General features: G+C 41.3%; 1 protein-coding gene across 3 annotated transcripts in view; it reads right to left on the bottom strand.

Annotated features, from left to right (window-relative positions):
* Nucleotides 1-23,649, bottom strand: part of FBXW7 (F-box and WD repeat domain containing 7) — a 103,020-nt gene that overhangs the window by 19,108 nt on the left and 60,263 nt on the right. For 2 of the 3 annotated variants that reach the window (XM_059817735.1, XM_059817736.1), the window contains exons 2-4: nt 12,096-12,178; nt 8,941-9,082; nt 1,365-1,499 (exon numbers count right to left, since the gene is read on the bottom strand). In XM_059817735.1, coding sequence (XP_059673718.1) covers nt 1,365-1,499; nt 8,941-9,082; nt 12,096-12,178 — 360 coding nt within the window. Of the gene's footprint in view, nt 1-1,364; nt 1,500-8,940; nt 9,083-12,095; nt 12,179-14,647; nt 14,815-19,695; nt 19,712-23,649 lie in introns of those variants that run through there. The other variant, XM_059817737.1, reaches the window with a different exon arrangement.

Below are 23,649 nucleotides of genomic sequence, written 5' to 3'. Positions count from 1 at the left end.
AAAATATAAAGTCTTGCTGCTTTCCTCTGCCTCTGAACTAAGGCTGCTTTGGGCAGCTTCTCTAGAAACATGGCAACCATGTAGAGGTCTTACTAAACTCTTCTCCCCCAGGGTCCTTTCCACTTATGAAGAAGGCTGCCACAGGAGGTGCTTCTGAAATACTAATCTCATGTCATGTGTACTAAGTCAATACTCATCGGCATTGCTTCCAACCCTTACAAATGCTAACCAGCAAGGGAAGGCTGTGACTCTTCCTGACTCGTGAAGGTATGACAGTATATAAAAGGAAAGGGTGTTGTACATCTAAGTATTCAAGAATAGGATATACACCAGAAAAAATGTCAAGAAACAGAGATACAGAACAATCTTCAGGTAACAAGACAATGTTAAACATAGCAACCAAATACTAGCATCAGAATATCTTTTAAGAACTTGCTTTGTAATTTGCTAGTAGGTGAAGGCTTGCAAAGACTTCAGCCCTCATGAAAATTTTCACATGGAAAACCCAACATGCGGTAGACCTGGCAAAAGAAAATAGACCTCCTCCCCACTCCAAATAACAAAACAATTTCCAATTCCCTAAAATAAATCATGGTCAGAAGTACCATTTCTAAATGAACTAAAATACATTCATTGGATAATTGTAGCAAGCTGGGTTTATAATCTTTCATATCCACCCTCACATTCTAGTTGTGAGGACATCAAGAATTACTCTTCTGTGGACAGCATTTAGTTACACACACTGAAAAGCACACACGCTGAAATCTAAATCTTAGTTTCTCTTTAACCTGATACAACATGATCTGATTTGCAGTAAAGGATTTACTGTAAGGCATCTGCTTAATTAGGGTTTGGCTTTATCCTTAGTGAGAAGTGCTTTTCTGGGTTTACTTTTGGTTTTTTTGGTAGAGATTTTAGGGCTCGGTTTGTTTAAAATCAATTTGAAGATAACATTCACAAAACCCGCACCACTTAAAGCATTAACCAATAATGCTTACAGAATAATGTGCAGAAAGGTCTTGCATCCAGAGGAAATTTTTGTGTGTGCGTGCCCTATTAGAATTAGTTCTCAAAAAAAAAAAAAAAAAGCACCATCAGCCCAATTAAGATACAGAGATAATTTTAAAGTTACTGGGATTTTGTTTAAAGGAGTCATCCAGCTATCTAAATGCCTATCAAGAGATAAAGGTATGTTAATCAGAAATTACAGTTGCCACGTTATGGCAGCGTACCAAATTGTGGACCTCTTTAACATCAGTTTACATCACTACGCTGGCAAAACTGAATGCCGTAATTAGCACGCAAGTTTTTAAAAGGTGGCAGCTGATGCACTGCGTAGTCCAATATTAACCTATATTTCTCACCTCTTTTGGGAGCAAGGAAATGAAGTCTCTTTGAAACTGGGGCTCTATCACTTGCATCATGTGTTTCACTTGTGTCGGTTCACAACTATCAATCAGTTCATCTAAAGCAAGTAATTTCTCTGGTCCACTCCAGCTCTGCAAGGAAAACAAACAAACAAACAAACAAACAGCTTAGCTTAATATAATAGTTTGGTTTATATTAATAAGTGCCCTTGCTTTGCCAAAAAGGCAAGTTACGTTTCCTTGTCAACCTATTTACAAGCATATAAAGAGCAAATAAAAAGCCAGCAAGATAAATGCTCATGTTAATTACACAAAAATGCAAAGTTAATCAACACAAAATATTGAAAATTGCTACATTGATTCGTAAGCTAAGAAAGGATTTGTTACGCACACATACAGAGTGGCAATTAAATACATAATATTATTTAATAATAATAATTAAATTAATTACGCTTCTTTTGAAGTTGAGGAAATCTACAGACATACTACTGACAATAAAGGGGTTGCAACAAAACGCACTCCCTCTCCGTCTTTCTCCACTGTGCGTTCAGGTGAGATGATAATTTCTAACCTTTATGTTTCATCCGTTAGACCAAACACTTTAAATGAAACAAGAGGAAAGGAAAGAGAAGAAACTTTCTATAAAAGTACATTAGCTTATTGCCTGCTTATTACTACTGTATGTCCCTAAGTGACAATGCTGTAATTTCAGAACCCTGGCTATAAACTAGCATACATTTTTGTAAGTATCAATTTACACTTGAATAAACAGGGAATTTTGATTGGTAATTTTCTTACTTCACATTTTTACTAATGGGCATCATAAAATTTGAAGATTTTAATAAGGCACTCAGATGAGAGCATAGCAGATTAGCAGCATCATTTGTAGAAAAAAATTATTAACTGAATATACTCCACATCCGAAAAGCACACCTTAAACTCATCTGTGCTCATCAAAGAGTTTTGATTTGTTATGTGAAAACAATTTAAAGAAAAAAAAAATTTCTACAGGAAAACACAGCAGCCACCGCTAACTGATTTAGCAGCAGAATTAGAGCATGAATAAAGCCTTACAGAGGAGAGAAAATGAGATATCACAGTTTTCGAGAGCAGATTCACATTCATATTCTTGAATGTCTTCAGGAGTGACATTTACAAGTAAACTAGCACACACAAATGATATTACAGTTACGGTAAGAGGCTAACCGAAATAAAAAAAAAAAGGCAAGACACCTTACAATTAAGATTTCTGTATTAATCTGCCATGTATCTAAGGACCTTCATTACTCATGCTCTAAGTTTCTGTTCTCTGGATTTGATTCTGACAGTTAACTCCAGTCTCAGCAATACTACAATGTTTGTGTACTGTGAAGTTTCTGCAGAACAATGAGGCAAGTGAAGGAGAAGGTGGAATGTTTGAAAGCGAACGCAAAGCAGATAAATACCCGGCTTTACTCAATGTAGAAAGATCACCATGTTGCATTATTTCTCCCTATTAAAACGTCAAAGTACTTAGAATGTCAAGAGAAATATCATTTACCCACAGGATGACCCACCTGACTTTCAGGTGACCCCATCCCATCAGGGCAGTGCAAGCAGCTTCAAGCTGCCTTAATTACGGAGTGAGCAGCTGCCGGGACAGTTGTGAGAAAGCAGGCAGCGTGCAGCAGCGTGCTCACCCCGGTTACAGGCTCCCACTCTACAGCAAACGCGTGGCAGATACTGGACAACCTACCCTCACAGAGGAGGGGAAGGAGAAGAGAGTCCCTATCACCTGAGCCTTTCCACATGCTGTTGGCGACTGGCAAGATGGTCTAAACTGGCAAAAAATATTCCCCATCCATGTGCGTGTATGTAGATTGTCACCATATGAGACAAGGGTTTCCCTGTCTCGTATCCCATACCTCAGAGTATTAAAAAGAAACAAGAATGTCTTGGCATAAATTGCAGCAGTGCTTTTATAAACAGCTTTTATTATAAATTTCTTTCAGTAGAAACATTTGCATCACAGAGCAGTTCTCCATAAATCATGCACTGAAGAACTGTTTATCTCACCAACTTTCCAACTGCTGTTTGTTTCATTAACCCAGAGCTTAGCTGGTGTTAGGTACAAACATTCGCCATCTTTAATCTCATCTGTCAGCCGTGTTTGAATTTAGGAGAACTAAAAGAAAAGGGAAAGTAATACCTGTGCTACTTCCTTATAATACCGATTTCCAAGGTCAGTCTACCCTTCATTTATAAGCAGCTACATTTATTAAATTAGAACAACTCAACCTGAAGAGCGTTGGTTTTTGTGGTGGCAAACATTGCTAGCAGTTACGTCCGTGTTACTGATTAGTAATTTCACTGTACACTATCTTAACCTGTAACTGTCTTACACTTAGACATTTCTGTTTTTAAAATATAATACAGATCTGAACAGAAAAGGGAAAAGATTCAAGAATGGGAAAGAGATGCTAATGAATAAAAGCAGTACCCTCTTTCATCTGTCCATTCATCGTCAGGGGATGGCTACAGGCAGCTTCCTAAGGCTCTTTTTAAGCAATCAGCTGCTACAAAATGTTTTCTCTAGGACATTGTCTTCTTAGTCTTTCGCTTAAGCATACAAACCTCCAGCTACAGCCGGTAAGGGGTCTCCGAGGGAAACGTCTGGCATGGAAAATCGGGATGACGCCTTGCCAGATGAACACAACTGTCTGCGTTAACGAAAGCAAGACTAGTAAATTAGTGTTTCTGGGCCCCACAGCTTGATCCGTTTGCAAAAAAACTGCACGTAGCACATTGAGCAGAGAGGGGACGAAGTAAGTTTGCAGCTTTGACGAGAAACATTCGTGAACAAATGTCGCAGAAGATAAAAAGAAAGTAAATGTATGCCAAACAGTTTGCAAAGTTTCAAATACTGTAGATGACCAGAGACTTCTGAGACACGTGGTGTAGGGTCCAGATACCTTGGATTCCCACCAGGTGATTCCCTTTCAAATTGAAGATCCTTGTAAAGAATATACTTCATCTTTAAAATGCATTTAATTGGTTTCCCTTGTCTTCAAAACTTAAGTTTAATTTTAATGTAAAATTAAAATAAAGCTTTTATTATGGTCAGGTGTTCCCCTAGAAAAGGTAACTCCAGGATTCATTCACATACCCCTTGGAAAGCAAGCAGGGACTGCTGATACTGCTCTTTGAACGATTTGAGATTCCTGCAGAAACATCCCCCCTCCTCCCTCCCACTCCCCCAGGGAGGTGTTGGTTTGTCAGCCAAGCCCTTTTGGCTGGTTCATACCATTTCCTCATTCAGTAATGCAGCTGCTGCAACCATGGCACTACCTACCTGAAAACTATCCCTTCTTCTTCCCCTTTGCTATTATGTTTAAATGTCTTTCCTTCCTTTTTCAGGCATGCAAAACAGCTTTATAATCAATATAAATGACAGCTTCGCTGCTTCTACAATGTCCACCTCATCCCTCCTGTCTGACCTGCCACCTATACTTCTATCATCTTCTGTTTCTGTACCTCTAGTCTTTCCTGATCTACGATTTCTATTGCACAGCTCTCATCTGCTAGCTCCAATTTGTACAATTACAGTTTGTAGCGGTTAGATCCTTTTTCTATTATAGGTATATTTAGGACACTTATTTTAAATGTTTTAATTTCAGGGTGCCGTTCTCCGTTACTGTTAATGGTCTGTTAATGGAGAACTGTCATTACAGAGACCTGCAGGAAGGGCTCTTCTGGATCCTGCTTCCATCTGACTCTTGGATCAGTTACCGAGAACCCTGCCATCCTCCAGCTCAAAGGTATCGTGGTCTGGATAAAAACAGCACGTAAGCAAAATCCACTGAAAGAAACGCTGTCCAGATCAGCAAGTAGTTTGTCACAACAGGAGGGGTTCAGGAGCAGTCGGTGCTGCAGCCCCCACATTAACCCATCTCTAAGACCTAGTGTGCTCCCCGGGCTGAACGTCTGCACCACACATGATGTGAACCTGCCTAGAGGAGCGATGACTGGTTCAGACCCCTACGTCCCGCTATGGGTTGGACAACGGCTTCCTGTAGGGTTTCTTTGAAAGGGGTCTAGTTTGCATGTATCAAAACTGCACTGAGACCCAAACCAATTGGAAATAAGCAGGGATGACCAGGAAATACACTTTAAATCTGCACTATTCCTCTGAAACAATCGATAATGGTGATACAGCCAAAAGGGGTATGTAGCTGTAAGTGTGGATCCCCCCCCATTCTATGCGTAAGGGTTGTACAGGAACACCAAACCCTTGACCTAGTCCCACAAGATACAGAGCAGAAAATGCTGCAATGCTGGTTATGATACAATCTTTACCGCCTGCTTCACGTAAAAGTTGGACTACTCAGTCTTGCACATTTATGCATTCATGAGTGTCTTCGGAAGAATAAGAAATAGAGAACAGTAAGTGATTTGAATTAAGGTGGCTTAGCCAACTATTTATGTAAAAGCAAGGAACACTACTCTTGCCAGCCAGAAATGGCAAAAGCGTTTTAGACACTGTCTAAACCGCTGAGAAAAAAAGGCTTCCAATTTTAGGTAAAATAATAATGTTCACTAGTTACTCAAATTGAGTGCCTATACTTACTCTGTATGGAACAACTTTTCAACATCACTATGTATGCCCCAACATATTCCAAGAAAACGCAAATTTTTGATCACACTGCTTACATAAACCCCAACACTGTAAGTATGTGAAGTAGGAAGAATGAAGGGAGAAAGAGAGAACTTAATTTTTAAAGCAGTACCATTTCTGACAGAGCTTAGCATGCAGCCAATTTTTTTTTTTCCTTATGGCAAGCAATTCGGTGACTTAAAAAATGTATCCTGCTTCAAATAAAATAAAATTTCTTATAAAAGAAAAAACCTTGTAAAGATACACTTGGGCACTGAGTTTTAAAAATCATATAGTGGATATTAAAAAGACCTGAAGCCAAGAGTCACTGCAAAACAGAAAAAATAAATAGGTCTTTAAGAAATTAAATGGTTTGAACCTATCAAAATGCTTTTCTATTTTCCTTTCCAGACTAACATTTCATTGAAATCAATATACATCTTCAGTTCTGAAGGGAAAGTGCAACTACCCTTCCAACTGTTTCTCCCTTCTGCATTAGTTTATCGTCACTTTCAAAACAAAAGGCTTAGATCAACTATAAAACAGAACAGCAACAATACCATATACAAAATAAATTTTAAAAAACCCTTAAAGGCCATCTTAAGGTTTCTTAATATTTGAAGAGTGGTCTTGCTTTTTTAATTTTAAAAAATAACATAGGAGAATGACTGAAGGCCAATGTACAGGTGAGAGACCTCAAAATAACTGAGTATCACTTGTTACTGCCAGCTTCTATGCCAAAGGACAGTTCTACCTTGAAACAGTACATATGTCCAGCTAACGTGCCCCTGGAAATTTAGCTTTAAAATTAATTGGAAATGTATTTTCACCTAAAATAAGGTAGTGCTATTAAGCAGGCTTAGCAAGCATACAGTACATAAAGGAAACCCCTCCCATTTCTGTTTCTGTACAGGAAAAACTTTGTACTGCAAGAATGATGCTACATGTGCCTTTTAATTCCACCCTTCGGGCAGAGCTAGCTCCCCTTACTTTAAGAATGTGCTTTTGTCATTTGGCTGTTTAAGAATTGCCCCTTTCATAAAATTCACGTTGAAAATAAGCACATGGAAAAGAAGGTGGCTTGGCGTTAGCCAAGGAGATGTAACATTGAGATGCAGCTACGTGACTTTGAAAGCTTTTATTTCTAAAATAAGGGACTCCCTTTTGTGAATACAATAAAAACTACCAGTGACAAAAGTGATCAGTAAGTGGTACTCGATGATCTCCAGTTATGAGAGAGAGGCCTCTCTCTCTCTCAAGAATATAGATCAGCATTTAGGAATTTAGTACTGCAACTAAGTATTTTGAAAAGTAGAAAGTATCTAATTATATATTTATTGAAGCATTGTTGCTGCATTACTAACCCCAAATTTGGGACCCTGAAATAACAGCAACTTAACTACAAGCAAAACCTCCATGGGCTTACAGATGACTTTTCCTTATCCTGACCAAAGAGCCGATAGCATTGCTTTTACTGTCAAGCATGTTTGCACCACTCTCTCAAACATTTCAGCCTTTCGTAATCTTCTTTTTAAAAGTGCGTAACTATTGATAACTAGCAATCTTATGTCAGAAAATACACATTGTGCACTGCAGATAACAAAACAGCTTTTGTTAGTACAAAGGCTTTAACATTACTAAATGTTAAAATACAATGTAGTATTACATTATCATATATACAAAGTACCATTCAAATATGATTCTTAGGGGTGAAAAAGTCATATTTCTACAAATAGTCTCTAAAAAGATACACCATAATGATTAAATGTGAATATTTTTAAGAAACTGAATGATGTGTACAAGAATATCTTAATTCCAAACTTCCACTGTTTAAGCAGATTATAAATGTGTAAAAATAAAGAGGGAAGGAGTTCTACATTATTATTTTAATGTTCGGAACTGACAGTGATTGAGATCAATGGTGTTATGTGGCAGCATGAATCAAGCCAAAAGCACGCTTCTGCCTGCAAAATTGTATGCTCGCTAATGTATCTACAATATTGCTCTTCTATCCTTGCCTGTTATAGTAGCTGAAACAATGCCTGTATTAGTTAGTTACTCCTTTTGAAAATGTTTTTAGGAGTAACAGTTTATTAATCAAGATAGGAAGACATAATATTTCCATCTTTCAAATCAATGACTAGGACTCATCCCTGCTTCTTAAAAATACAGAGCAACACTGTACAGTAAAGAGATCTCCATGGTACAGGTTAGGGAATAGGAGCAGAGGCCTGCCCCAAACTGTGTCTGTATTAACCTACACAAAATTGGCTTAGGTGCTATCAGACTGGCATCCATGCAGATTTCAGTTTCGACCTGTGCAAGTGGTGCATACCACTGTCCTTCGCACCTTTTCTTTTGTCAGATTCAGTTTTAGGCATTGCTGAAGGCTGTCGGAAAGATACAGAAAACCTCTTTCCCTGCTCTGTTCAACTGTGTACACATACGCTGGCTGACATTGTGGTCAGTAAAAATACGCCTTAGTTTCCTTTGAATCTATTTTTGCTAAACTTTTCCTTCTATTCTTAGAAGACACCAGACTTAGGACAAATTTAGTGCTATACCTGCACTGAAGCAAACCAGGCACTAATGCTTACTAGTTTCCAAGTGAAAATGTCTCAAGTTAGCTTGAGGCCACGGAGGCAGCTGTTACATGTTGGACAGACTTTGCAGAAAATGTGAAAGCATCAAACAGGAAGGGTTATTTTATTAAGAAACTAGAGAAAGCAGTTATTTTTTGTGAATCTCTCCAGTAACCAGCTGAAACGGGAAACAATAATTCCTTAAAATTGATGCCCATTTGTTTTTGCAACAGTACACAAAATCGATGACAGAGACATTCTGGGATGTATAAGGAGGACTGCCTTTACTGAAGCAGCCTTTTACTTAAATCATGGAGGTAAGGTGCTTCAGATGTTTATTTCTCTAAGCACTGGTTACCTGAAACATTTTCAGCCATTCCTGAAGGCCCGTCGGTGGCTGCACAGATGTAATGCGGCGACGCTGCTGTCCCTGGCCATTGGCTGCCCTCAGGTCCCCAAAAGTAGTAGGTGTGGCAGAGCATGGCACCAGCCCCGTAGTACTACAATACAAGTAAAAAGTGAGAGTCAGATGTAAAACGTTAAGGAAAATTTAGAAGTCTATTGCAGAACAAAAAATCTACTACACAAGTTGCAACTACTACTTAAACTTCTTGCAAAAGTGAGAACATGAAAAATTGTTCCTACTGCTCACTCAGGGGGTCAGTTCCCTCACTTTCATAAATCTGCCTGTTTCTGCCACTGCAGTACTAATCCTCCAGCTAGGGGGGAAATGGGGATCACCTTTCAAGGCTGAAAAATTACCACTCTGTTAATTGGCCAGCAGGTTGTCTATAAAGATGCAGGTTTATATATTCCTTTCCTTGCCAGAGTATTTCCTTTCCTTCTAGGCTGCATTTGTGCCTTCTGACCGGTGATGTAGGAAGCCAGAGCTCAGAGTCTTACCTGTATGTGAAATGTGCTAGTGCTGCTTCATCGCCAAACACAAAAAAAATACATCTATTTTTAGCTCTTAATATATTTTGTTGACAAAGAGCCAGTAATATCAAGCAGTTCTAGTGGCTTAGTGGTTTGGAATTGGGCTTTGAAATACTCTATACAATCTTTTAAAGTTGCATGTTGATGGAGTGACACAGGAATTAAAGGGGGGGTAAGGTGAAGAGGAAAAAGGAGTCAAAGGTGCTCCCTGAAATACAGTTTGATTTTTTCACTCTGACATGTTAAAAACCAGCTCATTCATATGGGATGGAGCTTTTGAAAGAGCTGGGATTAAGCTGCTATTGTAGAAGTCTAAAGAAATACAGCTGACTGGGTTTTCTTTTTTTTTTTTTTTTTTTTTTTTTACATAATGTAAAGTACTTCGTTCACAGAATATCAAAGTTCTATTCCCTAGCAGGAAATTCAGAACTCCAGTCGTGTTTGCACAAGCATGAAAATTTTAAATACAGTCTGGGACTCCAAAAACTGCTTTGCTTTTGTGTACGATAAATCCAGCTTTTTAGTAGGTATGAGCTTTGGGGTTTTACTAACTTTTCAGTGGCTAAAGGAATAGCTTCAAATGATGCAAGGCAAGTTCCTTTTAATAACTTATCTCATCACTATCTACAAATATTTCACTCTACTCTTCCTTGTTCTGAAGGACAATCATAGCATGTCCTAACATTTATCCAAACCAGCAAAAAAAAGGAAAGATTGGTTTGAACAGGCTTATTTTTAACTGCTAATTTTACCAAGTAATAACAGAACCAGGAGCTGATATAAAAATACTGTTTCACAGATGAAGGATCCTCTTAATGACGTTTACTGGCTTTACCTGTTATATGCAAAGGAAGTTCATCAGGCCTGTCCATTTTAAAGAGTGTCTGACCCTAGGGAAAATGGAAACAAGCAGGCACAAGAACTCCATCATTTGCCTACGTATTATTAAATAAAATATAATCAAACAGTTTAAAAGAGAGAGGATCGGATGTTATTTAAGGATTCTTTTATGCCAGTAACGACTCAAAATCCAAGCGGTATCAATTGAAAGTATTTTTAAACTAAAATCTAGTTTACAGCTCACTCATTCTCATCACCTGCAGAGATCCAGCAGAAGGCCTATCATTTAAGGTCCAAAATAAGGCTCTTAAAATTGGCTTATATTGGATCTGAGCTATGCGTAGCCTTGAGCTTGCCCCAGCAGAACAGTTACACTTTTAATTTCTTCTGCTGTAAACTTGTTCTCAGTCAAAAATAGTTATTCAAAACAGGATCTAAAAACCTCTAAACCACAAGATTTTTGTTCATCCTTATTTTTCCTGTATTTTTTCATTCCTGTTGAAACAGCCACTCAGGTTTCTGTGGAAGCTGGACAAGTCCAGCGGTTCCTCTGAATCTGACAGATAGACTTGACAAAAGGGGTACTTTGTTTGCTGCTGAACCGTTTACTCTTACGGGAGTGCAGAGAACCCTGTGTCACCTGAAGAACTGGTGGCCAAGAAAAGCGTTCTTCCATTAGACTAATTTAGAAGGCTGGAGAAGCTACCAACTTGAGACTTGAGGGGGATGTGGAAGCTGCAACACGTGCTTCTTAGCAACAAGACATCGCCTCTTTTTCTCTACTGCAGCGTTCGCACATCTGAAAGTAAACCTGGAATCTGTTTCCCCACATTGTCCTAACTTTTCAGCGATCACCTGGATAAACCCCTTAAAGGAAGAGAAATAAAATTTAAGCTACTTTTGAAAGATCCATCAGTGACTGAACAATACTATAGCATATTCAGAAGAAATAATGTCCCTGGCCAGTTTTGGGAGGCAAGCGCAATGCCTGTGGGAGGGCTGATGCTTATTACAAGGGAGAAACATAAAATGGTGTAAATCCAAACAGGATGGGAAGCAGCGTGACATCCAAGCACAATTGTTATGGCAACTATACGGTAAGAACTGCAGTTGTAAGGCACGCAACCAGGGCCCTACTCTACCACTGCTGCTCATGTTTAGGAGTGCTTTATCCCACAAAGCATCTGACCGGAACAGCAGCAGTTTTATTTGTGCGATCTGGCACCACTTAGGACTAGTAAGGAAGCAGACTAGAACCCGCAATAATTTCATATTGTGGATAACAAGTACGTGTGTGTTCCTGTTAAGATCAGATGGTCTGCTCTGCCTACATAAATTTCCATTCTGTCATTCCTGTTACCATAGCAAAATGATACATTTGATCACAGTTTGTAATAGTCTTGGGGTTTATCATTATGTCCCTTTTTAAAAAATCGTATTGATTTTATTCCCAGGAATGCTTCAGCCCTCAAAAATTCTCTTAAGTAAATGGGCATGCTATATTTAGAATAAAACACAAACCTCAACCGAAGAAATGCAAGCCTGGCTACTTCATTAAAACTCATCTTCAGTTCACGTAATTTAAATTAGCTAAGCAATATACGAATGCTGATACCACCCCTTCTTCGCTTTACAGTGCTTTCACATTAAGAGCAGCCACGAATCAGGCTTAGCAATTGGAAAGACAGGATATACGCAAGAATCAGGATCCAGTGATCTGTTATTGCATTTAATTACCTTGTGTATTCTGAGACTTTGCAGGGTTTCTTTCCCAGAGAGAAAGAACGGACCTCGGAGCCATGGTCCAACTTTCTCTTCATCTGCAAGGTGAGGGAAGAGAGTAACAACACGGATTTAGTTACATGACCAGCCTTACTTACGCATACTTCTGTAGAATTAATCCATTTTTACCTTTAATATCCAATTTCAGCAAAGTTGACACTCACAAGATGATTTAAAGCAAGATTTTAGTTTCTAGCTTCAACAATATTTGATACATGTTTTATACAGTGCACGTACATATTATTGCTGGTTTAGGGTCCAAAACCTATTGGAATTACATTCTTTTAATTTCCAAATTTCAAATGTTAAAAAGAGTGCAGAACACTGTGTTGGTTTATTTACTAAACTGTTTTCTCTCTATTCTCCTGGGAGGGGAGGGAAAGAACTAAACCAAACCCCTTCATTCTTTGTGTTCAGGTTCATTGCTAAGAGTCTTATGGAAATGGTGAAATTTTAGGTAGCCTGTCTGCATTATAAACGAAATATTCATGTTAGGGCCTAAAAAAACCCCAGTTCAAATATATTTTTTCTTTTGTCTACCCTTTTATTTTAACGCTGTACATTGAAAACATTTATAAAACTGCAGTAAAACTGACTGACAGATTAACTGACATTTTTACAAGAAGGGTTAAGGATGAAAAACACTAAACCTCGGTCTTGAATGTCACCCGCAATTAGATATGATCAAAACCAAATAATGAGCAGGGCAGCTGCTAAAAGGGGAAGCCAGTCTGCAAAAATTACCAAAGAGATGGAAACCAGTGAAAGCCATGTTTATCCAGTCAGACAAATAAAGATTACTTTCTACAGATTTGGGTAATCTTTAACCACAGGCTCTTGGACTCAGTGAGACACATGTATGCCAAATGCAATTTCTGAGTTTTTTGTTGGTTTTCTTTTTTTAAGACGCGATACACCAGAACACTTTAGCCAGCAGAAGGATGCTTACTGCTGTTTACAACTGAGCTGCGAAATGCATAAACTACCTGTGTAACAATTCAGACTTTAGCTTGACCATATGCTCCCTTTTTTCAAAATTTCTTATTTAAAATACAGTTTAAAAGTTGGCATCTTTCTTACACCACTGATCTTTTTTACTATTGCGTTATAACATAGCTCTTTAACCATTTACTGTATCAGTCTACCTGCCTAAAACCAAAACACCAAAAAAACAACAGGATTCTCTAAAGCTTATCGTCCATATACTTTTGTTGTGATTTTTTTTTTTTCCCAACTTTCAAAATACCTTTATGGCTTTCCCTAAAAACAATCACTGAAGATCTCGTGTTTTGCTTCATTGGCGAGTACCAGAAAGGAATGCTAACTAAAGCTAACTAAGGTTAACTAGTCTCATTTTTACAGTAACAGCTACAATGCAACCCGAAGAGCTTGCCTTGTAGCAGTGTTTTCTTGCCCATGCCTCACATGGGACACTCCACAGCATTTCACCAGACAAGCATTCAGCCAGAACCGCCCCGAGCGCTGCCAAACCACCAACCTCACCCTCGAAGCATCAACCTCACCCTCGCCGCTTCCCCACGCCCCAGGAAGAGCAGCCCCCCGCGCCTCCCCCAAGAAAACCAGTTGTAAGCATCACTGAAAAATAATGGATACCATCTTTTATCGCTGTGCTAGACTAGCGAGCCATCAAAATTACTGGAAGCGTAAATAAGATGTTTGAACGTGAATTTCAGTATTTGATGAGAAGACTTTTTTCAGAAAGGATTTTTCTCGTTCAAGGAAAATTTTTATTTCCAGCTTGCCTTTCTGAGAGGTTACTATCATCATATTCCTCTTCTGCTTCTCAGAAGAGGGAGATGCAGTTTTCCAAAAGCACACCTTAAAAATAACAAGTACGAAGCCTGCGGTAGAATAGGCAGCTACAGTGATTTACTCTTTTGCGTTAGCCAAGAAAACAATATGCAGTTCTCTACTCCCCTGCCTAACGATGATTCCACCCATTTCTTTTGGTTGGGGTTTTTTTCAGGTATTTTAGGGAACTTTCTCATGGGGTCCACCGGCAGACTTTCAGCATCTCGGAAGGTGCTACGTGAATAGACGGTCAAAAATGTCGTTTACCATACGAAGAAGATAAAACTTTCTCTACAGCAGAGAGGTCTGCTGACAAGATTTAGACATCAGTAAGGTATGTGAGTAACCGAAAAACAGGCACCGCCGAGCAAACACCCCCCCCTAAACATTTAATCTGTCGCTAGGAGAACGCAACTCCTTTAGACAACGTTTATTTACCGAGATAATTGAGATTGCAGTACATTAAAAAAAGAAAGAGCAGCAAACTGTATTCCGCATCGCCACCCGCTCCCGCCGGCAGCACACTGCAGCTGCAGCCGAGCGGCAGCCCCGCGCCGCCGGCACGTTTCCGCCCGCGGACCGGCGGCGCGGAGCGGCAGCGCGGAAGACGCGCGGCTCCCCCGGCCCCCGCCCCTCCCTGCCTCCCTCCGCGGGCGCGCAGCCGGGGTTGGGGGGGCGGGGGGGCGGCCACTCACTTTGTAGAAGATCATCTTGAGGGTGCCGTAGAAACCCATGGTGTCGCCGCGCTTCCCCTTGCGCGGCTGCGGCGCCCCGCGGGCCCGGCGGCCGGGCAGGCGCTGGCAGTACAGCCCCTTCTCCGGCAGGTAGGTCACCGCCTCCCGCGCCGACATGCTCGGGCACGGCGGGCGGCGGCGGCGCGGCGCGGCCCGGCTCGCCTCGGCCCTGCCCTGCCCTGCCCGCCCGCGCCGCGCGGAGCCCGGCTCCCCCTGCCCGCCTGCCTCCTCCCGCCCCCCGCCTCCCCCCGCGCCCGCCCCGTCCCTCCCTCCCCGCCCGCCTCCGCAGCGGCGGCGCGGCACTGCGGGCTGCGCGGCCGGGAGGGAGCCCGCGGGCCCCGGCGGCGGGAAACCGCCCCCGCCCCGGGAAAGGGGAGGGAAAAAATAGCGCTGCGGGGGTTGGGGTTATCCCCCCCCCTTCTCCCCTCTCCCCCCGAACCGCCTCGGGGGGGGGGGGGGGGGGCCGGCGGCCTGCCGCCCAGCCCTCGCTCTGTGCCCCCCGTGCCCCACGGCTCCCCGGGCGGGAGCAAAACAAGCTGGTTTCCACTAATCACACCGTCGCCCTGGGCGAGGCGGGCTGGACTCGCACGTGAGTGCAGTCCGTGGACGGACGCGAATTAGTCCTTCAGAAGTGCGGTTAATTTTAGGGTAATTTGAGATACGCTACAGTTTCGCCGGGGAAAAAAGATGCTGAAATACCCTCTATTGGCTAAACAATAGAATAAAGGGGGGTTGAGGATTTAGGAGTTGGAATCCAACAATTATGTAACACACATCAAAATACTAATGGGCAGCACAGCAGCGGTGAAGCCGCGAAAGGCGGGAGCGGGCCCAGGGTTTCCCCAGCAGGCAGGCAGGCAGCCGGCCCCGCGCGCAGACGCTGCCCTCGCCCTGGGGAGACAGCCCTCAGGCGACACCAAGCCATCTTCGCGTGGGCTTCAAAGACGGATCCTGGGGAGGACTCCCACCTGTGTTTCACTGAAAGCCTAAGGAAAGCCCTGGGTAATTACTTGCTAAAGAACGCTCATTTTTTGCTCGTTTCCTACTCTGTGCACATCAACAAATCTGTTCAATTCACCCTTAAGGTTCGATTCAAGGGCACTGAAGTTCCTGACATACAGTTGGGCTCTCAGACAGATACCTGCAACCAGCACAGCAGCCAGGCAGCTCTTTTTTTTTTTTTTTAGTTTCTATACAGACAACTCAAGTAAGAGACTCGAGCTTCTGCAATTTTTCGATTTTTCCTTTTTTTTTTTTTTTCTTTTTTTCCCTTCCTGCAAAGTTTTCTGCCCAAGTTCAGAGCAGAGCATACCCAGAACATGATCTGAAGCTGCACCGTTGCCCTGTAATTTTCCCCCGGTGCAGTGGGAACTGGAGACACTCGGCAGCCCTCCAGACCCCTGCACTCGAACAGGAGCAAACTCAGGTACTCAGGTCCTGTTGACCTGAGGGGAAACCATCTTTTTATCACCCAAAGCAGTACCAAAAAAAAAAAAAAGGAGAAAAAAGAACTCATGTCTAAAGGAGTGGAATTACTTTCTGTAAAACCCATCAGCTTCCTCATTAGTACTTTGAAAAAAATCTCATAGAATTACTTTATCATAGCTAAGTGTGCCAGCTGTTAGCACACTCGGATAAGGCAAAATCACTACCCTATAGCACACAAGATCCTGCTTCTGTACCGTTTTACATGTCTCCTATCCAACACTGAGTCCTCACAGTCTTTTTCGTCTCCCAGTGAAAATGGTTCTGCCCATCAAATCTTGGCATTTATGCCATTATCCATTAAACTGCAGTACTGTATATTTTATGAGAACAAAATGGTCTTGAGTTGACTTCATACCTCAGATATGAACAGAGCTGTACATATCCCGAGAGACTATTACTGTCTTCCTTTGCTAGCACATCACATGCAAAGGGGAAGGGAAAAAAACCAACCATAGGCTGCATATACACATTAAATAATCACAGGAAGCAAATTAATACCCAAATCATCAGAGTAAGAAAGAATTTGAACACTATCGCTGTGGGGATTTAGAAGTACTTTATATACATGCATGCATAATGTCCTGTAATGTTCACAGCTATCTCTGCCCCTTCTCCAGTCCGTGAGTGCACTCAGTGCAGAGGGGGGACCCTGGCTACTCTTCCTGCAGCACGGCAGTGGGCACTGGCAGGAAATCCTCAGGGATCAGCCTCTCCCCCAGCCCAAAGGCAAGTGTAACCTAAGAGCATAGCTAGAGTTATCTTTCGAACAAAATGTGCTTCGGAGTAAGCAGTCAATGAGTTGAATAATAATTAAAAATTACTATTTTCCTCTTTTTTGGAGTACTACTATTGCCGATTCCTTCTCTTTTGATAATGATTGGCAGATACTCTCTCATGGTAAAAAACCATCGACTTAACTGCTAATCTCTTTGCCTCAGTCAGGACCCATGTTGTAACTCCAACAATCATTTGCTACTGGTCGAAAACTTGGTATATCAGGTATCTATTCTGCACAGAAGGTTTGGGGTTTTTCCTTATTTTAGATACAGATACCACAGACAGATTTTGACATTTGAACAGTGACCATCTTTCATCTAGCAGTCTGCCTTTCTCCAAGCAAGAGACAAAAATTGCATATGGATATGGCTCTGGCTCTCACGGGCACCTACTGTTAGGCTCCCACTCTAAATTACTGTCTAGAAAGGGCTTTTTCTCTCTCCCTTGACTTTGAACTCCCCTGTTCTCAGAAAAGTTTAGCATCATGAATACACCACAATCTCAATTGTAAGAAATTACTCAAGGCTTTGCAAAACTGGCGGGGAACTGCCCAACCTGGGAAGACCGAGCGGCGCTGCAGGTCACACAGCTTCACTCCGCACCTTCCCGGAAAATACAGCGTTGGAGGAATAAGACCTCAACCCCTCAGATGCTTTTGAGAGTCCGACAGCAAGTAGCAGAGATAATGCATTCGTTTACACCTCTACTGACATTTGCAATAATATTTACTGCAGTAACTTAATATGTTCTAAGAATACTTACTTAATGGTATAAACTCAACACTCATCACAAATTAAGGTACATCGAGGAAGACTACAGTTTATAAAGCAGTGTTAAAAGAAAAATCAAAAGTCGCCATGTTTCTTTCCCTATTTGAGATATATTCGACTTCAAGGGTTGGTTTTGTTTAGCTGAAGATAATTTTTCAAGTTTTTAAAACCACAAACAGCATACAATTCATGGCATTTAGAAAAATGTCTACACCAAAATTACAGTTTCCAGTGAACACAAGTCCAATCTTATTTCCCGTCAGTACTGCCAGCTCTTAATTAATAAAAATTCACACCATCCAATTCTTTTCCTGTTGGCAACGTTTCTAGCACCTTTACCAGTTTGTCATGTGGCATGCTGTAATTAAGACCGTCTATTACTCCTAATGAAAGACTAGAATGAATTACAGAAATCACCCGCAGAGCTATATAATCCCCAGAAGAACGGAGATTACAGTGCAACAGACCAAAGAAACAACATTTTGGGGTTTTTTGGTTGGAGAAATATTTTTGAGTGGAGAGACCACAGGATGCTCTGGCCATGGTAATAGCCAGTCAGCATTTTGGAAGTACACTGGTGCTTAAACCATGGAATGCAAAAACCGTAATTGGTGTTTCAGATACACATATGTGTGTTAGGAGCATAATGTGTGCAGGAGGAACTGTGGAGCAATATGGTTTGGTATCTCCATTAATATTGGTAAATGCATTATTCAAGACGGTGCCAGAAGGGATTCTGTGTACTCTGCACATTTAGCAGACGTTTAGCAGACTGACTCCTTTAGAAACATTTCAGAGGGATTTTTGTGTGTTGTCTAATAGGATTGCAGTTTTTTCCACCCAGGAAACCAAACGCCCTAATCAATTGGGGCCGAATCCTTAGCTGCGCAAGACTTACCCTGGAGACAGCAAAGATGACCAGGGAAGGACAGTCACACAGTTATTTTTCCTTTTCTCAAATTTGGACCCGCTTAGGTTTTAAACACTTCCTTTCTGCTTGGTAATCTAGTTTGGGCAGCTGCAGCAGCCAGTGCTTTGTCTTCTATATTCGACCTCTTCATCTGACCACATACTTCATTTAATTTGCCAAATGCTCCCATTCAGGCAAGAATCTGGCCCCACAGAGAGGTACTTCTGCCATCTGCTTTAGACATTTAACTACAGCTTAGCTTAGCACACCTACATGTAAAAGCTTTAAGTTCCCCATTCAGGCAATGAGAAAGGCAGATACTAGACTCCAACTTGTATAAAGTCTTAGAAGAGGAGAAAAAGAATCCCATACGATAGCAAGCGTTGAACATGTTCCAAAGTAATTCAGGGCAGGCCTTTCCTCTACAAAAGGGCACCGCTATTATTGTCAGATTTTTTCTTTTTGAACATACTATGAAATGAAACAAGTGACCCACTGGCATCTTGGAAATCCCATGTTCTCATAGTTTCTCCTGGTTCAGTATTAGTGTGCATCCTAGGTGCTGAGCTGGAGCGATTTTATGGGTAAATTCCATACCTGCGGGCAGGGCAAGATGAAGTTTTAGGACACTGACCGATTAAGGAAAAGTAATACTTGGATAACAGGCAAAGTTCAAGGGCACAGTGTACGATGCACCTTATCACAGAGGTGTAACCGCATGTTTGTGTAGAATATACAATTAGTATTGATGCAACAGAATGGACTTGAAGAAATAAATTTAAGTGCACCAGTTTGTGACCAACAGCTGCTACGCTCCGAGTATGAAGAAAGAACAAGTGCAGCTTGGCTCTCTGGAAGCAGTTTAGATGGAGGAATTTCTACTCAATTTACTTACAATGCCTGCAGGAGGCTTAGAGAGGTGCACTCCAGCACGTTTACCTCAACATAGTTACAGAAAGAAATTTAAGCTTATGATCTTGCGTAGTACAAGTCAAGCACAATCCTGCACATTGCAATGTGCACTGATCAGTAGCTCACTGATCAATGACACATTTTTGCAGTATTGATGAACTTAAGGTTTGGGATGAAGTAGGGAAAGCAACAGGAACTTTATTCTGGGAGGAACTTCAGAGGCACTACAGTAAATTGCACAAAGTCTTCTAAAGCTTACTGAAATGGAGTGGAGAATACATATTACAAAGTATGATAGATATTACTGAATTGTTTTACTAATTGTATAATGTTTCTTGGGAAAGCATTTTGAAGACTGCTTTCAAACTGAGATTTCCCACACATTATTATTCTTTACTTCCATGCAAAGTAAGGCACTGTAGTTAAACAAAATTGTAAATAGCCCCCTAAGTTTTGTTTTTGCAGGAAAGGAAATGGCATAGATGGGAACAGAAAAATCAGATTAATATTTATTAATAAATCCTGATTTTATTAGTATAGTGTGAACTTCAATTATAAATACTGTTTTTAAAGGTATATATCTGTAGCAGAGATTTCCCATAAACCACTTCCTTTTAACATGTCCCTTTAAAAAAATACTAAGTTTTTCAAAAGGTGTGCTAGTTAATGGCCGCAAAAATAGGTTTGAAAAAGATTTATACATGAAATGTATATGTGACAGACTTCAGTGTTGGGTATTTAGAATAAACTTCAAATTATGTTTTAACAGCAGGGAGATTGCAAAGACAGGCTTAGTGTAATATGGCATCACCGTGTCTCCAGCAGAGCAGAACTCCCCTCTGAAGGTCATACTTCCTCTCCTCTTTGTGGGTTGCCTGTAGTTGGGCACAGAACTTGGAACATATGCTTCTATGCTTATGTTATTTTAAAGGAGTACAGCCAAAGCTGTCGTACACCCATTTATGAGGGGGACAGTTCCACACACTGTTTCTTAGTGGCAACACCAGCTTAAAGATGTCCCAGTCTCACCCGCTCATTCTTATCCCTGAATGGCTCTTGCCCTTATTTCTGCAGGAAAAGACATCTGTAGATAATGCCCTGTGAACGAGATTCATTAACTGATGTGGGGTGAGGAGAAATAGTTTTGAAGTTTTTGCCTTCGGGTTTTGGGGTTTTTTTTAGAACCAGTTACTGGTTTAATCTTCTGCCATGCCTTCAAAAACAACTGAGCCAGCAGAAGCAAACGGGCAATTCACAGGCAGGGCACAAACTTCTTGAGCCAGCTGAAAGCCATACTGAGAAAAAGGTATGAGGAACTGTGACCCCAATGTCCCAGGCAGAGAGCATAAGCCTATTACTTACACCTAGAGGCATCACTCTCTCAGCTATAGATTGGTGTGCATTTAAGCCAGCACAGCAACTGGAAAAAAAAAAAAAAAAGGCAGCAGTCCCTGCAGTTGTGGCTGCCCTTGGCCATTCATTTCTACGCTTGTGTCACCTTCTCAGGTGTGCCACCACAGCCTTTGTTGTATGGCTGTGTGGTCAACTGGGATGGCAACTGACCTAGGGACACTTTTTTGTTGGGCTATTTTTCAGCCAGGTCAGATTCCCCATCTCCCTCACTGCATGGCCACGCAGACGTCTGTGCCAGCACAGCAAGAGGTACAGCCTGCTCTCCTGTTTAACTTCCCCCAGCCCCCAGAACTACCTTAAATGCTTGCCAAACTACAGCCTTAGGTGAAGTGGCAAGGAACTGGGGTTTAGGCTTTGTCCTCCCAACCCGGGGGGCTGTATTATTACCACAGAGTGACTTATTTGCATTGAAAAACATACTTAAGTCTCTGTCAAATGGAAATGGACACTCAAATATTAAAGTTTTACCATAAAACAAGCACAACAAGGTGAACCACAGGCAGGGGGTATAATGTCAACCTTCCTTAAACATGTCATGTTAAAACTCCAGGGAGCTTGTCTCATTAGAACTGTATATTATTTCACTGGGAAAAAAAAAAACAACCAACCCACCAAAACATTTTCTCCCCAAAGCATTTTTTGTTCTTGTTAAAGATAAATGAAAACAAAAATATCAATGGAGCTACGTTTCACATTGCCTTTAATTTCCTGTGACAGTAACCACATGCAAGTTTCCTACAGAGAAATCTTGTATGGTTTGTTTTAAAACTAGCTATATTATACTATAATAAACATTTAATACTGCATATTCATAAGGAGCAAAGTTAAGGTTGCTAATGCAACCTACACTTTCACATACGTGACTGCTTTCCGTGCAACAGGAACATTATGAGTCGCTTTTTTGTGTTTTGTTTCTACGCGGTATTGTTACATTATTCATTTTTCAAAGGAAGAAGAAGGTATTACATATAATGCATCTTGCAAAACATTCACTAATGGCAGCAGATCTTCATAAGACCTGCGTCTCCATTCATTGTGCTCCTATTAAAGTTAACTGTAATCTATTTATTATATCATTAAACTTAATATATTGTAAGATGAATTCTATTTATAGATGCAGTAATAGCTGCACTAATCACTCAAGTTCACATTGAACAGGGCTCTGCTTCTGTCTGAGACACAGCAGCAGTTGCTTCAGAGACCAAAGTACATTCCCAAATTTCCCGAAGAGATGACCTTGCGCGCTACATCCTGCGCAAGCCCGAGCGGCACCGCACAGATTGCTGCGGCCCGCCAGCCTGGTGTCACCCTGCCCCGCTGAGCAGCCCCTGCAACCCGCTGCCACCCACCCTTGCTCTGCGGAGGAAGCTGCGACTGCACATCCCATCCCAGTTCCTCTCTACACGCTACTGAAGCCAAGGGCAGCGGCTGCCACGCCAGCTGCCACTTGGGCACAGGGTATTCAGTTTGGGGCAATACAAAGATAGCAGTCCACGCCTTACTCCTTGGGTGCTTATATAGTCGTTTGCTAAAACACCACCCCATGGCTCCATTTTTAGTAATTTTATCTTACATTCATATTATAGTCATCTCACAGATTCTGCCTGTGATGTAGTCCATAAAGTTAGAAAACCATGCACTCAGGCTGTTCTTAAATCCTACCATAGGCGCACAAAGCACAAGCCCTGCTTGCTGATCAACAGATGACAACCACAATACAAAAAAACACAAACAAAACCACCCTAATAGCGATCAGTTCCTTTTTTCAGTATTTCAACCATAGAGCTGAGTTGTTTTTGTTTATATTGACAAGAATGTTTCCAAATTGGTGAAGCGTGCATTTCTGCCTTTGAACACCAGTGGTCAAACTGTTTTCACTCAAATGTAAGCAGGTTGGGAAATCACCTTTGTACAGAAAAAGAAAAGTCTGCTTGGACTTGGAAGGCTTTTCAAAACCGTCTGTCCTTTGCACTGAATACAAATAGAGCACTGGTATCTGCTGCCTGTTTTCTGTTAAGTTTTCTGTTTTTATTTTCTTTGGAGATAGCTTAATTTTGATTGCCAAGAGAAGTGCTTATTAATCTGGCATAATCTATAGAAATCTATTCACAAAATAGTTTCTGTCCCTCATTTGTGGTACGTGAAAATGATAAGGGGTTAGTGGTGAGCCTTTAGGCTACAGCTAGAAGAACTCCTGGTATTACAGATTATACCCAGAAGGATTTAGGAAGACTTTGAAGAAAAAACTATTAAAAATGTCAAATCCCTTTTCCTACCTGCCTTACCTAAAGAGAGTATAAAGGTTACAAAACCAAGCATTCAAAGGAGTTTGGAATGACAGGTGTAAGATGTAAGATTTTTTCTCCTAAAAAGCTGCTTACCGAGACAGCCCTGTGCATGGTGCTTATTAAATAAGACAAATTCTGTGGAAAAAACAGTGTCTGAGGTTGTAATTTAGGATACATCATTAACCACTTGTGCACATGCATCAAGTTTGCAAAGGCAAACTTACAAACATTTTAGGCATGGCATCCTGGCAGGATTTTATAACGTCAAGGGAATTTAATTTTCCTCTCATCATCTGGCAACGCTGTGACTCCCTGTTCAGCGTCCCAAACAGCCTAAGCCCCCACACGACGCCCCACCACTGCAGGTAACTAGCGCTGAGGAATACAGCAGGATGCCACCCTTGG

The sequence above is a fragment of the Gavia stellata genome, chromosome 5 (assembly GCF_030936135.1).
Source record: "Gavia stellata isolate bGavSte3 chromosome 5, bGavSte3.hap2, whole genome shotgun sequence".
Taxonomy (NCBI): domain Eukaryota; kingdom Metazoa; phylum Chordata; class Aves; order Gaviiformes; family Gaviidae; genus Gavia; species Gavia stellata.
Note: the sequence above shows the minus strand (reverse complement) of the source record. Positions and strands in the feature narration are given on the sequence as shown.